The 15,977-nt window shown below is 36.3% G+C and overlaps 1 protein-coding gene across 2 annotated transcripts; it reads right to left on the bottom strand.

Moving 5' to 3' along the window:
* Window positions 1–1,253: 1,253 nt before the first annotated feature.
* Window positions 1,254–13,987, bottom strand: LOC125071914 (citron rho-interacting kinase-like). 2 transcript variants are annotated; one of them, XM_047682343.1, is made up of 30 exons: window positions 13,666–13,987; window positions 13,231–13,328; window positions 12,802–12,954; window positions 12,487–12,683; window positions 12,027–12,195; window positions 11,386–11,501; window positions 11,128–11,308; window positions 10,772–10,907; window positions 10,592–10,685; window positions 10,323–10,505; window positions 9,981–10,245; window positions 8,831–9,040; window positions 8,543–8,659; window positions 8,229–8,381; window positions 7,886–8,149; window positions 7,700–7,768; window positions 7,377–7,624; window positions 6,967–7,123; window positions 5,692–5,793; window positions 5,446–5,613; window positions 5,151–5,360; window positions 4,849–4,965; window positions 4,655–4,761; window positions 4,473–4,541; window positions 4,331–4,390; window positions 4,204–4,257; window positions 3,796–3,940; window positions 3,469–3,652; window positions 2,897–3,162; window positions 1,254–2,486 (listed from the first exon to the last, which is right to left on the bottom strand). In XM_047682343.1, exons 1-30 carry the CDS (start codon window positions 13,868–13,870, stop codon window positions 1,425–1,427), a joined length of 5,559 nt encoding a protein of 1,852 aa, XP_047538299.1. In that variant the 5' UTR covers window positions 13,871–13,987; the 3' UTR covers window positions 1,254–1,424. The 2 variants fall into 2 exon arrangements, with proteins under 2 accessions (XP_047538299.1, XP_047538300.1); XM_047682344.1 differs by having other exon boundaries at window positions 12,066–12,195.
* Between the last annotated feature and the right edge of the window lie 1,990 nt (window positions 13,988–15,977).

The following is a 15,977-nucleotide window of genomic DNA, read 5'->3' as shown; positions in this document are numbered from 1 at the left end:
AATGAAAACCCTTAAAATTGGTCCTTCTAAATACACTCTTACTATTTAAAATAAAATGTATAAGAATGTAAATAAAAGATTTCAACAATTTTAATTTATTGTTTTATTAGTCTACTATAAATCTGGAAACTCAATTAAAAAAATATATTCACAGAAAGATTTATAATTTAATTTTGTTATACATCACGTAACTTGACAAGAAATTAAATTTCGTCCTCAACAACCAATCCACTTGACCAGCAAATGACTGGATGTGATTGGAGACTGAAGTACCCGTTTTTATTAAAGTAACTCAACATACAAATTAAGGCAATCCGTAAGTAACGAGTTAATTCTTGCTATGACTTGTCAAGATATGAATCTGGCGAGCATTTTGATATGATTTGCTCATGCATGAAATGAGCAAAAAAAACATCAATAGTTATGGTTGATAAATTTAAATACTAATTGATTTGGCTGTTAGTTTTAAGATTCTACGTCGATACCCTTTTAAATTTTATTCTATTTGAATGTGTGGGGAACACACGTGGAAAATCCTGGTCCGTGTGAAAGGGACAATATGGCTTCGTATTAGGAAACAAAAAAAACTGAATGGTTTTTCGTATTATATATATTAAATGAACATGACTTACAATAACATTTTATTCAAAACAAAAATAATTAAGCATAATAAAATCACAGTAAAAATCCATATAATAATTTAATATTAATTTAATGAAAGGCAAGTGATAATTTTACAAAAAAAAAACACGAAAGCTACGTCCGATTATTTTAATATAAAAAATATTTATTAAAAAAATCGGTTTTTGAAATAAAAGAAAAGTAAATTATTAGTGCCATAACATATTCTTATACAATAAAAGTTAAAAAAAATAGTTTCCTGTGAAATATGATATATATATTAAACTTAGGGAATCGCGTAAGCAAAGGTTTACAACCATTTTTTTTTAGTTTATTCAGCAAAACACGTCACATATGTAGGCAAGTGTAAGGAATCATAAATACTTATTTCGAGTGGCTTTCAAATTTTATTTTATAATTTGTCCTTCACATTGAAATATTAATTATTTTTATAAATAAATTGTTAAAGTAGGCGCCTCCTAACAAAAATGAAAAAAGTCTACCAACATATTATATAAATTAAACATTTATACATAATTACAGAAAAATCAATAAACAAGATATTCTTAAAAACATATTTATTTCTTGTAAGATAAGCTTTTCAAGAATTATCTAATCATTCTTAAGTTGCTGGGTACTTGTTTTTAAATAAAACATTGTAATACTAATACTTAAGTACTGTTAATGTTACTAACAATAAAGTTACATATGTATAATGACTATAATATTATGTTTAATGTGACATAATAGTCTCTGTACATTTAGTACACAAGTAAAATTATTTTATTATAATAAGTGTGCAATTATTGGAAGCGAACCTGTCTCGTAAACATTTCTGCACACACGTCTGCTGTACATTTTGTAGAGCCAGTACCCTCTTCGCTGTCAAGCTCACTATCAGTCTCATAGTCTGAAATAACCGCTGGAGATTTTCTACCATTAGAAGTTCGTTTTAATCCAACTTCGGTAGTCAAAATTTCTTTTATGACATCATCCGATGTTGCTTCTTCACGATTTTTCATTCGTAACTGTCGCGCTCTGTTCCTTATATCTGCCAAAAATCCCGTAGTCACTTCTACGCTCTCCTGAGATTCGTCTTGTGGTGATAGATCAACAAGAGACTGTGCTAAGTCTGATGAAGAGCCTTTCGCATCAGATAATGTATTCAGAGACTCCAACGAAGCACCGATACTTCTAAATGCCGCCATGCCTTCAACGATAGAAATTTTATATTCGTCTTCAATCTTAGACCTTATGACAATACCATTGGGCGCTGTACCTAATAATGAGGGTTCATTTACTTTGTAGTTGAATATTTCAGGCTGATAACATTCTGAAGCACTAGATGTCATAGAAGTAGTGTCGCAAGTGCAAGGTGGTGATCTATATACTTCGTCGTTTATATATATTATTGTGACTCTATCTTCTCCGATGGCATACAGAAATGGATTAACGAATTCCCAGCTGTGTACTGAAGAACTCCACTTGGGATCCTCATTTCGAGTTCGTTTTCCATTTTCATCAACAAATACACCGCATTCTGCATAACACAGAAGTATTTCAACTGGTACGTTTCGAATAAGCAGTATTGCCAGAGGCGGAGAGTGTCTCTTAAAAGCAGCATTGACTATTGGTTCATCCATTGCAAATGACTCCAGAGATCCCGACGGTAGCTTAACCTTAAGAGGTTTTTCTCCTGATATATATAATACTTGACTCGTGAGGAGAATAGAATAAGGCGGTCGATCGATGGTGAGGGATCGGGCTATCTTGAACTCGGTGTTAGCTGCATCGAATCGAAGGAGAAAAACGCGTCGCCCACATGCAACTGCCGCACAAATTCCATCGAACGCATCAACTATACCCTGCAACATTCATGACATTGGTTAAATTTTAACGCATTTTTTTATTATTAATAATAACAATTGTTATATATAAATATTTTATGATAACAATCAGTGTTACTGATTACGTTATAGAAGTAAATAATACAAGCAAACTTTTTTTTGTATTTCATATTGAATAAATATGTTATGGGGTCATAAGCATGGAGTCTAAAAAAGTATATTTCTTTGTCTGTAATTATACTGCTTAATGCCCACTTCATTTAAAACGGATTATATACAAAGTCAATATATTATAGGCAATATATTCATTTCAATTGTTTAAACATATAAATTTTTATTTTGTTTCTATATAAGTCAATTCTATCGCTTATTATTAGCACAATACTGATCATAACCAATATGAAACAACAAAATCATTTGATATTTACTTTAATTAAATGAGGTGTCGTGTTATCAGGTAGTTGTACTCGGCTGAGAGCGACGGTAGGTCTGAGAGCAGTGGCGCGTTGCAAAGCCGAGGTGAATGCGAGCAGACCCGCGTGTGCAAGCAGACCGCTGCTCAGGAGTAGAGCGCGTCCTCCTGCCGCACATAGCAATTCCACGGCGTCGGGCTGGGCTCTGCGTGGGGGAGACACATCCGAGTTCCACTCGAGACGTATAGGCCCGCGCAGCGAGTGTAGACCATCAGGGCGACCTAAATATTAGAAAATTAGTTTTTCATATCACATATAAAATTTAAGAGATATATTTATACTATATTATACTATAATTTGATAAATGATGATCCAAATTGCATTCAATATTTAAAAAAATCAGATAAATTATGTATAATGTTAAATATTAATACATATATACACTTACAATAATATTAAACTATTTTATTGTAATCCAAAGTATAGTATTTTTGTTTAACACAAAATGTTAACATCTCCAATGACTAGACGGATATTTGTTCCATTTATTTATTTTGTTTTTTCTTATAATTTATTATATTCTTTACCTATTGCGATTGCATTAGTCGCAGCGTAGAGAGTTGATGTTGGTTGTAATCGACATTGTAGCATCACTGCAGCTTCGTAGCCCACGGACCCGACGGGAGTGAGTAATTCAATCCAGCGGGAACGTTCCGCAATACTCGAACATACTACCGCTGCTTCAGCGCGGTCGCTGTACTCTAACTTTACCTGACCAACAATTAGTACTTTTATTGTCTATTTCAGAATAATATAATAATATATTTTTGAATATTTCAATTAGCATAGAACCTCCCCCGGTAGTCAACGACCACTAAACTCTTTCTGTGATTTAAATATCATTACGAACGAACCATGAAAGCTCGGTTGGCTTCGTTGTGCGGCAGGTTGCGAGCGTCCGCCGCCAGCAGCCGCGCGCGCACGGTGCGCTCGCCGCTACTCAGCAGTAGCGCGTGTTCGGAGCAGCGCGCTTGCATGCGCTCGCGCGAACCATCCGGCCTGGAAGACGGATTTTAGATCTAGCGACTCTGAATACGGTTCAGATCACCTTTAGATGTAATGTATTACATAAAATTCCAAAGTACAAATATGTTCTCGGTTGATCTAGTTCGACGGTTATTTTCACTCTATCGTGCCTTCGAAACACCAGGTTCCGTTATTTTACTGTTCAAAAAGATTAAATGAATGTGATGATATTACCAACCATAAGATCTAATTTATATTTCAGGGTATAGTTATTCCTTAATGGAAAGCTGGCTTACCATATTATAAGTAGAGAATTGTCATTTCCATCTGAAGCATGCAAGTCATGTGATCTGTAAAGGTAATAATTTCGGTCATATTTTATATAAATCACAATAATAATGACATAATATATGTAATACACACCCATTTACAATTTTTTTTGGTTTATTATCTCTTCGCTCTCGTCTAGGTGTAGGTGGGAAACTAAAACGATAAAATATTTTAAATATTTGATACAATTTAATGTTATTATATTAATATAATAAGAGTGATCAAATAAACATACTTCGCTTCATTGTTAGCATTTGCAGCCGCAAGCTTGGCTCTCAAACGTTCCACTTCTTCCCTTAACTCACTGTGAAAAGAAATAATTGCAGTTTTACCAGCTACAGATTAATGAGAATTTCCTCTTTTTTAATTTTTACAGTCGATTAGGGTAACATTTTATAAAGTTAATGCTGTATATACCGGTTAACTCTGAGTAGTGGCGGCGAGGCAGCAGCGCGTCGTCCCGAACGTCCAAACAGCTTGTTACTCAGAGAACACTTTTTACGACCAGCTTCCTCCACTTTAGCCTAAGAAATATTAAAAGTGATGTAATACAGTTAACTATATATTTGAATAGATATATGAATTTGTACAAAAGTAACAAAAATAAGCACCTGTAGAAAGTCGATAAGTTTAGCTTGTTGTCGCAGCGTTGCGTCGGCCTTCGTCTCACGCGTGCGCCACCATGCAGTCGCTGCCGCGTGCGCTTCTCGTGCCGCTTCAGTTTCTTCCTATACGATGAGTATTACCCTCATTATTAATAGATGAAAAAGTTAAATTATCTTATGTGACTTATGTAGTTGTTATTATTTTTGAATTAAAACGTATGTTTTATTAGAGAGAGAAATATATCACTAATTTAAATTGTTTATTCCACAAGGAGCTCAAGCGTAATTTCGTTTTATCCATACAGCACCTGTGCATCGGCCAGCGCCGCCTGCAGCTGCAGCGCGTGCTCGTGGTGTTGGTGCGCGCGCGTGCGCAGTGCGGCCGCTTCCTCCTGCAGTTCGCGCATGCGCCTGCCCGCCCCGCCCAGGGCCGCCTCTCGCGCCGCGGCCTCGCTCTGTAGTGCACCCAAGCGCGCCTCCAACTCATCTACTAGGCTTTCGCGATTCTCGAGTCTTTCCTGTTAATTTATATAGTTAAAGCATGACATCAACCTCTTACGTAAGTGTTCATATTTGAAGTAAAAATGTTTGAATAATAAATACCCGCATAATTTCCAGCTGTGTTGTAATGAGGCGCAACTGCTCTCGCGCTTCATCCCCACGCTGCTCGGCGAGAGACGCGCTCGCCGCACTCGTCGCCGCCTGCCGCTCCGCCTCCGACAGCTTCGCGCGACAAGTCTCCAGTTCGTTTCGCAATCGAACTGTTTCAATCTGCGTGCAAAAATATGGTTAAAACAATTTAAGTTAATATTAGTATCATGATAAATATTTGTAAAAAGTATACGGCACCTCGAGATCATTATTCTTTATCTCGTGCATATCGGTTAGCTTTTCGAGATCGGTTAGTTGCTCTTCCAGTAGAGCGCATGCCTCTTGTAGTGCTTTGTTATTCTGAAACAAAAACAAAATCTTAAGCACTAAGGATTTACCTATGATATGTTAGTTATGGGGTGATTAGATAGACATTCCTGTCTTGTTTCTAACGACAAATTGAATATAACAGAAACAGAAAAATATGTGTTTGTCTAAACACTAATTATAAATGAATATTATACAATGTTATTTATCTTTTATTGATTGTTTATTTTAAACAGTTCTTAGTAGATTATAATACGTTTTTTTCTGGTTTTCCTAAGAGGAAACTGAATCATTCAAATGGATATCTGGACACAACTATAACTTGGCCCGTTTTGTCTACAGCTTTCTTACTTACGGAGGTCAAGTGCGCGTGTAAGGTCGTAAGTGTGCAGTCCACGGCTCGACAACGCCCGCACAGCAAGTCTGCGGCGAGGGCGAGCCTCATGCGTTGTGACCACACTAAGTTGCTTAAATATTCAGGCTTGGGCCAGATTATAGGTTTCTTCCCGGTTGGCTTAGGAACGTGATACTTAAACGCCATACTTATTTAACAACTTCATTCAGTAAATAATGCCAATACTTTGATGAATATAAATGATTAAATCCAGTGTACATATAATAGCACAACTTATAACATTCGCTGACCAACTAATCTATTATAATGACCTCGGTATCGGAGAGTCACTGTTTACCTATAAAAAGACAATGACGCTTTGTTTAACATTGTTTTCTTTTCCAATAATAAACAATTAGTTTTATGCCTTTGCACAATAGGTTGAACTTCTAATCCTAATTCAACAAGAATGACTATTGATAAGTGTTTTTTTTAGATGTTCATAATCTAAGCCAGAAGACGGCCACTGCTAGACAAAGGCCTCCCCCAAAAGTTCTCCACAAAAGCCGGTCTTGCACTATTCGCTTCCTCCTCGCTGTATGTTATTTAATCTGCCTTGCCTGAATTCATTAAAATTAATTTTTAAAAGGCAGGCTGGCACCTGTGAGTTCAGACGTGCTTAATTTATATTTATAATACACATTAAGCTCGGCGGTAAAGGAAAATATCGTGAGGAAATCTGCATCATGCAGATGATAATGCTTTGCCACATTTGTATCAACTAATCTGCCTCGGAGTATCGTGGTGGAATAAACTCAAAAGTAGATGAGGATTAAGCCCAGCAGTGGGAGATTTACAGGCTGATACTCTACCTGAATTAGATCGTTGTTTTGGGCTTTTAGTGGTGCAAGTTCGTCCCGCAGTTGCGCTCGTTCACGTGAGGATAATTCTTCCTGTTCTTCGGCATGCATGCGTCTTTTTTCACTGTACTGTACTTCGCTCTTTAATTTGCGAATATCGTTTCTAGATCTGATGAAAAAAAGTTGTAATATACAGTAACGTTTATTTGCAATCTCTTAACTTAGTGATATGACTCCCAACTCATGCGAACAATATTAAAGATTTTATTTCTATAATATAATTTTTTATAATATTAATATTTTTTGCTTTCTAATACTAGCAAGTCCTAAGTATTCTGATTGGTTGGCTAAACGAAGGTTGTATTAGATTATTGTTTGTTATTTGTATAAATTATTACAGTAATTAAGACATATTCGCTCACCTGTCTACTTCTGCTTGAAGTACTTCATGAGACTTTCGCAACTTATCCAGCTGTTCTTTATATTTTTCAGCTTCCCTCGTCACTTGCTCAAGCTGTGGTTTTATCGTTGTGATCTCTCTGTGCACCAAACCTGCTTTATCTTCAGCTGACTTGCGCGCTTCTAGCGCGGATGCGAGCCGTTCTTCTATTTTCTTTAGGTCGCGGGCTGTTACTTTTGCGTCCAACGATAAATCATTATATTCCTTTTCCTAAAATGAGACATGGTTTATTTAATAGCTATGCTATTGAAAAACCACATGTCTAATTAATTATATGTAACATACCTTGCGCCATCTTGCTAAATTAGCAGCTCTAGCTTCTTGACGTAGTGCTGCTATTTCATCAGCACGAGCCTAAAACGAAATATCAATTATCACTGAAATATAAATGTTATCATAAAATACTACAATTTGTATCAGGTGTACTCTTCTTTTGACTTAATATTGTAATGCTAAATATATTTTTCTAACCTGTAGCTGAGCTTCGGCGCGTTCGAGTTGCTCCTTAAGCAGGGACACATGTACTTGTAAATGTGAGTCCGATACACTCTCCGTGTCGCTCCTATTATCGCGGGCAGTGTCGACTTCCTCAGCTTCGTCGGTATTGGTACCGCTCGTGACTTTCGCCTTCGCCCCGCCCTGCGCATCGTGGGCCGTACATCTCCCGCAGGTACGATTTTCCAGAGCGTTGACTTCGCGTTCCAGCTGACGAACTAGCTGCTCGAGAGTCGTGACCTTGGGGAATACGAATGAGTCGGGTCAGTAAATGCAGTCTATTGGCAATACTCTTATTGACCCAGAGCAGACGGCATACCTTCTCCCGGTGGCGCGCATCGTCGTGCAGCGCGGAAGCGGCGCGCGCGTCGGCCGCCTCGAGGCGCTGCTGCAGGCGCGCCTCGGTACGCGCGCACTGCTCCTCCAGCGCCGCCTCGCGCGCGCCCGCCGCCTGCACGCCCGCCTCCAGCTCCTGCACACGGCAGCACGAGCCACGTTACAACATCAAGTTCAAAGCTTTTGACGAACTTGTACTTTCTACGACTATAATTTCTTACTAGAATTCGGTATATGACCGGAATGCATTTGCAACTCATTGAAATACCCGATTTAATATTTAATAATAAATGATACCTGAACTTGCGCTGACAGAGCAGCGGCTCGCATGCGTTCCTGCGCTAGATGAACTTGAGTCTCGCTTAATTGTTGGTTCGTAGCGGAGTTTACGCGTTCCTTTTCTCTAATAGAATCCTGCACATAATAATTTATGTAGAAATTATTAAAATGACATAGAATATAATTATGAAATAAGCTTCTTATTTAGGAACCCATTATTGCAAAAACGTATTTAAAAAACAAATTGGTTCATAACAACCGTTACCACTAAAATTAAAACCGACGACATAGATAGAGTTAACAGACCATGGCGCTCGCGAGCTGGTCGGCCTGGTCAGCGGCGAGGTCGCGCAGGCGCTGCAGCTCGTGCTCGAGGGCGGCCTGCTTGCTCTCGGCGTCGCGGCGCGCGCGCAGCTCCCGCGCCGCCGCCGCCTCGGCCGTAGCGAGGCGCGTCGCGTCTGCGTCTCCCCCGCTCAGAGTTTGACGGCGGAGAGCGCGCTCCTTCGCTACCGTATCCTGAATTTGAAATCGAATATTTTTAGATTATTTTTTTTCATCAACAAGTTTTAATTTTTCATCGAAAGTATTTTTAACTTTAAATAAAAAAAAAAATGAGATCAGAGCACATGTCAGTTTTAAATCAATAAATTAAATATTACTATAGAAACTATTTCTACTATGTACTTCCAATTAAAGTGATAATGAAACAAATTAAATCTACAAAAAAAAATATTACAATAAACAATGCTTCTATAACATACTAAGTAATGCATTTTTAATGAGATACTATAAACTCGACTAACACTATATGAATTAAAAGTAAAGATCTATAGATAACTACAGACACCAATTTGGGAAAAGCCAATTCAAAATTTATTTAAAATGTCTGCCATTACACTTACAATGGGTTTTACATTTATCTCTGTGAGCCATCTATGTCGTAAATCTTGTACATTTCGTATGATATCCTGATTAATGGAAAATATGGGGATGAACATATAAGATTGTTATAGTTGACTTATTGGACTGACTTTAGGAGTAAAGCTTTTTATACACAAAACTTCTTGTGCCTGATGTAACAATAGCAGTTTTTGTGATTTTATATGCAAATGAATAAATATGTTAATACAATATAGACCAATATTACTGTATTATTTTTCGAAATTTGGTAATTTCCTATGGTAAGTCATTAATAACTCCGATTTAGAAATCAGTTGTATTCTGATATCACATATATAGTTGAAGAGTTAATATTTCTATTATTAACTCTTCAACTGTAGTATATATTTCTGGAATTAGATACTATAAAGATGGAACTTTCAGAATTGACAGTCTGCACATAAATTTGGTTGGAAAAACTTCTTCATGATCATTATTTCAGTTGTCTATTAGTTATTGATAATATATTTAATACGTATGCTATGGTTTCAAATGATAATAATACTATTACTTTTACCTTGTAATGTTTATGTTGCGCTCGTGCCGTGTCTGCAGCGGCCAAAGCACTATTACACTCCACTTGTAGATCTTTGACTCTTGCTTCTACGCGTGCCATGTCCTCTCTTAACAGATCTCGTTCAGACTGCAGTTCTAGAGCCTGTGCCTGTGCGGCGCGCAACTCAAAGTTAGTGCGCTCAATTACACCACTGCTTAATTCCTGATTCGTGCGTTGCAGCGCCATGCGCTCCTCCTTTTCTACTTCAACTTGACGTTCCAGTCGCCTGTTAAATATTGCATCGTATTAGTCTTCTGCATTTTTGCATGAAATAGCAGGAACATGTAACATATAGCCACAGACTTGTTCTGCAGAGTGAGCGCGGTGATCTCTGCTTGCAGCTTGGCGCGCACCCGCTCGGCGTCGGCGTCGGCGTCGCGGCGCGCGCGCTCCGCCGCCGCGCCGGAGGCTGCCTCAGCGGCCGCCAGCTTGCTCTGCAGCGAGGCGACCTCGCGGCCTCGCATCGCTGCTAGCTTTTCCGCCGATCTGTATTGGTCAAATTTTTTAATAATACAATTATTTGTATAATTTTTTTCAATAGCAATTTCTTTTTCAATAGTTACGTGACTAACTTGAAAGTAGCCAAATTGATAGCTGTACAGTCGTGGGACGCATTGAAACCGCCACTGATATCTTCATTTTCCTCTTGAGCTACGTAGGAGTATCCTGAACGGAAAAAATAAATGTAATCATTTTCTATTATTGTAATACCTGTGAATTATTTAAAAAAATTATGTTGATAGTGTACATACCGACGAATGGCAGGTGTCCAGCAAAGGGAGGACGAGTTCGGAAGGGCGCAGCGGAAGCAGGGACGACTTCTCGCGCGGGACTAGCCAAAAACGTAGCATCTTCAGGGCCCCGTAGGTGCGGCACCCAGGGTGGTACCTGGTGGCGTTAATATCACAATGTAATTTTAACCATTTAATATACATAATATTCTATTATTATTATGTAAATATTAAAATTAGCCTCAGCAATAGAGTCAAAGACTCACCAACTTCACAGATTAAAATAGTGCATTTATGTGCTCGCAAATAAGTTCACTATCTCATTGGTCTCACTCGTATATTGATAGAACGGCATTCCGACACGGCTGAAAAGTTACCTGGTCCCGAATGGCATGCAAGGCGAGGTGTGATAGCGCGGGGTGCTGCAGCGTGTCCAGGTAGTTGTAGCGCCGCGCAGGAGCCACCCGCAACAGGCCCGCCACGAGCGCTCGCCACGTGTTCGACGGACCGTTCGGAAGAGGCTCAAAAGGCGGTTCCGAGTTTGGATCGCGTTCGTACCTGAATAAATATATTTTTGTATCGAAACATTTACATTTGGCAGGAAAATAGCAAGATCATAATATCACCATACATACTTTTGTATGTTGCTTAGAATTTGAGCTACGGAATCATCGTCTCCAGAGGAAAATGGTCTGTTGAGGGTCACAAGCTCGAATGCCACTACACCCAGTGACCAGTAATCACAAGCAGACTGAAATAAAAAATATACATAAAGAAAACTAACTCATTAATTACTATTCAATTAATTATCAAATTTATTTAATTCCTTTTACTTTTCTTGTATTTTTGTCCTTTAATGAACAACAAAAACGAAAATAATCATTCATTGACATGTAATAATCACTGAACTACTCAACAAATAAATTTTAACTAAATGTAAAACACAAAAAAATCTAGTATAACTACAAAAGACAAGCAAGTAATTATGATGCAAGTTAGTACAATAGTTAAACCGTGATCTAAATAAAAAAAAACGTGCAAAATAATATTAGATATTTAACCTTTACATAATTTCTACCACACAAAAAAACCAAAACTGTTATTAGATTAAATGAAACATATTTTCAACTTAGTCTTGAACCATAACATAAACATAAGAATGTTACATTTGTTCATCACCGTCACTACCAAATGAAGTTGGTAAAATCAAATTAAATTAATGTCATATTAAACATGTTAAAAAACTACAAAGCGTTAGTGCATCGTGCGAACCCACAATGGCCGTGTTAACCCGGCGGCAGTACTCGAGACACACAGAGTGCGCGGCAGAGCAGTCCACGCCCAGCAGCTCCGGCGCCACGTAGTCCGCTGTGGCGCCCGTTACGCAGCCGCCCTCCGACAGACGTGCACATGACCCAAAGTCACCCAGCTTCACGTGCCCACATCTGGAATATATCATATATATAATATAAAATAAATACTATAAATGTGGATGTCTGTTATGCTTACATAGCTAAATCATTGAACCAATTTTTATGAAATTATTATTACATTAATTAATGATTTTTACCTCCTGCCGTTCCATCCCAGATACTTTCTGGTGTGACGTTAAACATTTAGCAATTATACATAAAATAATAATTTTATGAAAAATCCAGTCAACCCTCACCCTTTTTTACATAATGTCACACTTCGTTGAGCACTTAATTTATTTCAGTATAACATATGTAACTAACCTGTCCAACAATATATTCTGCGGCTTAACATCTCTGTGTACATAGCCCATACCATGCAGAGTTTTAAGTGCATGAGCGACTTCTGCAATATAAAAAGCTGCATCACGCTCTGACAGTGGGTTATTACGACGACTAAGTAAACCAGCTAAATCCCCACCATTACACAATTCCATTACAAGGTAAAGATTTGTGTTATCCTGTGAAAAAAAATACAATATAATTTTTATGAATTATGTATAACAATATTTTAATATTAAATGCAATAGATGAATTTAATGAGCATATGTGGTACATAACTGAATATTTAATTCAAACCTGAAAAGCATATTGTAGACGGGGTATCCAGTGCCCCGAAGCATTTGCTAAAATGTCTCGTTCATCTTCTGCTCCCGACACTCGCTTCCGTGCCTGTTCCTTACGAATACTTTTAAGAGCATAGACATCAGCTGTCTGTTTTTCACGCACCAACTAGAGGAGCAATTGAAAAATGATAAATATTTTATTATTATATTAGAATCTATTACAACTTGCTGTTAAAGAAACAAAACATTATTTACATATTAAACTACATATGTCACTTTCTTTGTTATTCAAAATGTAGCGGTCATCTATTACTAATGAATATAGAAAATAGTATTATTTTAGATTTGTTCTCTAATAATTATGTAGATTATACATTATTCATTCTGAATTGTGGAAGTCGTAAGTATAATATTGTTTATTATAAATTCATTGCTGACTTACATGCACCTCCCCATAATGACCACGGCCAATTACGTGAATAATATCAAAATCCGAAATACAGACACGCGCTCTCCTTAAATCAGCTAGTGTGCTTCGATCTGAAAATAAATGTAACTTTAATCACATTCCTTTGTAGAGAAAATTTCAAAGAAGTTTAAGAAGAATACTTTAAAATAAAAATTGTTCTCGTTTCTAATCAACTTAACATCTCGTGACGATGACCATGTTAAATATAATAAATCGAAATCATTTATGTTTTGAAATAAGCAATGTAATTTATTTATATTATTTCAATCAAAAAAGTATTTTCAATACGTAGAAGAATAAATTTAATTATTCATTGTTTGCAACTATGTAAAATAAATTTCTCGCAACTCAATGCTGTAGGGAAGTTTATTCTTAGGGAAGTTAAAGTACGCTACACGCGGTACTTACATTTATCTAAGAATGTTCGTACAAGCTCGTCGCATTTTTTAACGGGGTCTTCATTACACTCATCATACAAAACTGTTAAAGCGTCTAATAATGTTTCACGATCTACTTTTCTATTATGTTTACTAGTACCACTGGTCACTTTGCCAATAATCTGTCTATTTAATCGTGTAATTCGAACAGTGATCGCCTCTTTTGAGGGTTCCATTTGGAACACTTTGTAGATTTCTTACATCAAAAACAATAAAACATTGTCTTCAGTAAGTTTGTTTACACTGATTATTAAATTAACAGATTTAAACTGTCGTCCGAACAGACCAGTGCTTCACCCGTTATTTTTTGAATATCGAAAAATCAAATAAAGGATTGACAGTTTTGCATTAGGGTTGCAAGTATTATAAACGTTCTATTAAATACAGCGTTAATACACTATCAATATACACATATATTTTAATAATTATAGTTATTAATAATTTTAGGAAAAAATACCTAATTGTTTATATTTATAATAATATAGAATAATTGTTAATTTTATTTTAAGCTTGTTAAATTCGAAAATTAACTTTAATTAATTTATGACATTAGGCTATTACTGTTTTTAAAATAATCTGTTTTTATCATTAATTATAGCACATTTAATCAATTTTTCATACTTATAATATAATAAATATATTTTTAATTGATATATTTTAATGAAATAAAATTTTTGCAATATTAAAAAAAAAAATCTAATTCGAAATTAAAGTTGTATGAAAAATATAACAAGCGTTATATTATCATTAGAATAATTACAGAACACTATTATTAGACGAATGTAATTTTAAATTAAACATATTAGATAGTATTTAATTTAATTTTCATCATTAAACAGACGGCCAAGGTCTAGGGCAGCCAAGGTAATTAATTCCCTGGTGAGAATAAATGAACTACTCTTCAATTTTAAGCACCTAACACGATTAGGTTGTTATGATCTATGTTAGGATCAGAGATCTGAAGACCCTGAGTCATTAAAGGCGTTGAGGCCCCTAATAATTATTACCTATTTTAAAAATAATTTGGAAATTTTTCTGTCAGTAAAAGTATTGCTGGAAAAGCCTGAAAAAAAGAATTAAGTAGATATATTATACTCACATAGAATTATACTTGTATTTTACTTCATCTATACATATGCATATTAAAAATATTAACTCGTCGGTTTTGTTTTTTTTTTAGAAATCTCGACTGTGTTGTCTTTCTCTCGTTAAGACCCTCGTTCTCCAAAATCTAGCACTGTAGTACATTGATTCTTTTTTTGAAATGAGATCTAGGTATTGATTTGGTCATTAGATAAAATACATTATAAATTTTATGTACTATAATAAAGTAATGGTGCACCGCACCATTTAGTTACCAGTCTCTAAATAAATAATAGCTACTCTTAATGATTATTACACTTCGAAGTTAAGTTAATATAATAATATTTCGTCATACAATATTATGTATGATATAATAAAAATAAAAAACAAATCCCAAAATAAGACCAGCTCCTCGCAGCTAACTTTTCAAGCTTTTCATCAAAATGATAAGTAGTTTTAAATGTATCTGCTTTCCATAAAGAGTAAATAATCTAGATCAATTAGAATAAATCGCCCCAAAAACATTCATGTGGAACTCTTTAAAGCTCGCGTATAATGAAAAAAATAATATTCGCAAAAAAATAAATCTTAATCAGATATTTTTAATTTCTAGCGACTATATAGCGGCTCGACCTGTCTTCTCACATATATTTAAAGTTTTAATTGTGTATGTCGGCATTCACTACAAAAGCGCGTGAGCACTTCTTATAGTCTGGATACTTTAAGTCCGCATTTAGTCAAATGGCTGCAATGAGTGATTTCACTTTTCAGAGGTCTAGAACAATGGAGTCGAAGCCCCTAATTATTTGCCAATTCGCCTCTCTTAGAAATACAAGAATGATGAACGTTATTATTTCTTAATAAACATGTTTGATTTTCATTTAAATATTTTGCATAGGTACATGTATTGTATAATTGTAATATTCTTAAACATATCTATTGAGGAGTCCATTCTCTTGTGGAATCCGCGGGGCTGTAGCCAGTGGCGTAGCTAGCTGGGCAAGGGCCCCGATGCATAGGAAAATAATCGGGCCCTCACCCCCTCTTTAACTTAAATTGTCCTTCAATTATAGATTGGAAAAGAAAACTAATGAGCAGGGTCGAGGTTTTCTAGCTTTATGAGCTGGCGAGTTGACGAGTTGGCTGTCCCGCTCTTTTCAAAGCTTAAGTTTGAGGGCCCCCTGAGCTTCGGGGCTCTGG

The sequence above is a fragment of the Vanessa atalanta genome, chromosome 20 (genome assembly GCF_905147765.1).
Source record: "Vanessa atalanta chromosome 20, ilVanAtal1.2, whole genome shotgun sequence".
Classification (NCBI taxonomy): domain Eukaryota; kingdom Metazoa; phylum Arthropoda; class Insecta; order Lepidoptera; family Nymphalidae; genus Vanessa; species Vanessa atalanta.
The sequence above is the reverse complement of the archived record's forward strand: the minus strand, read 5'-3'. Positions and strand labels throughout refer to the sequence as shown.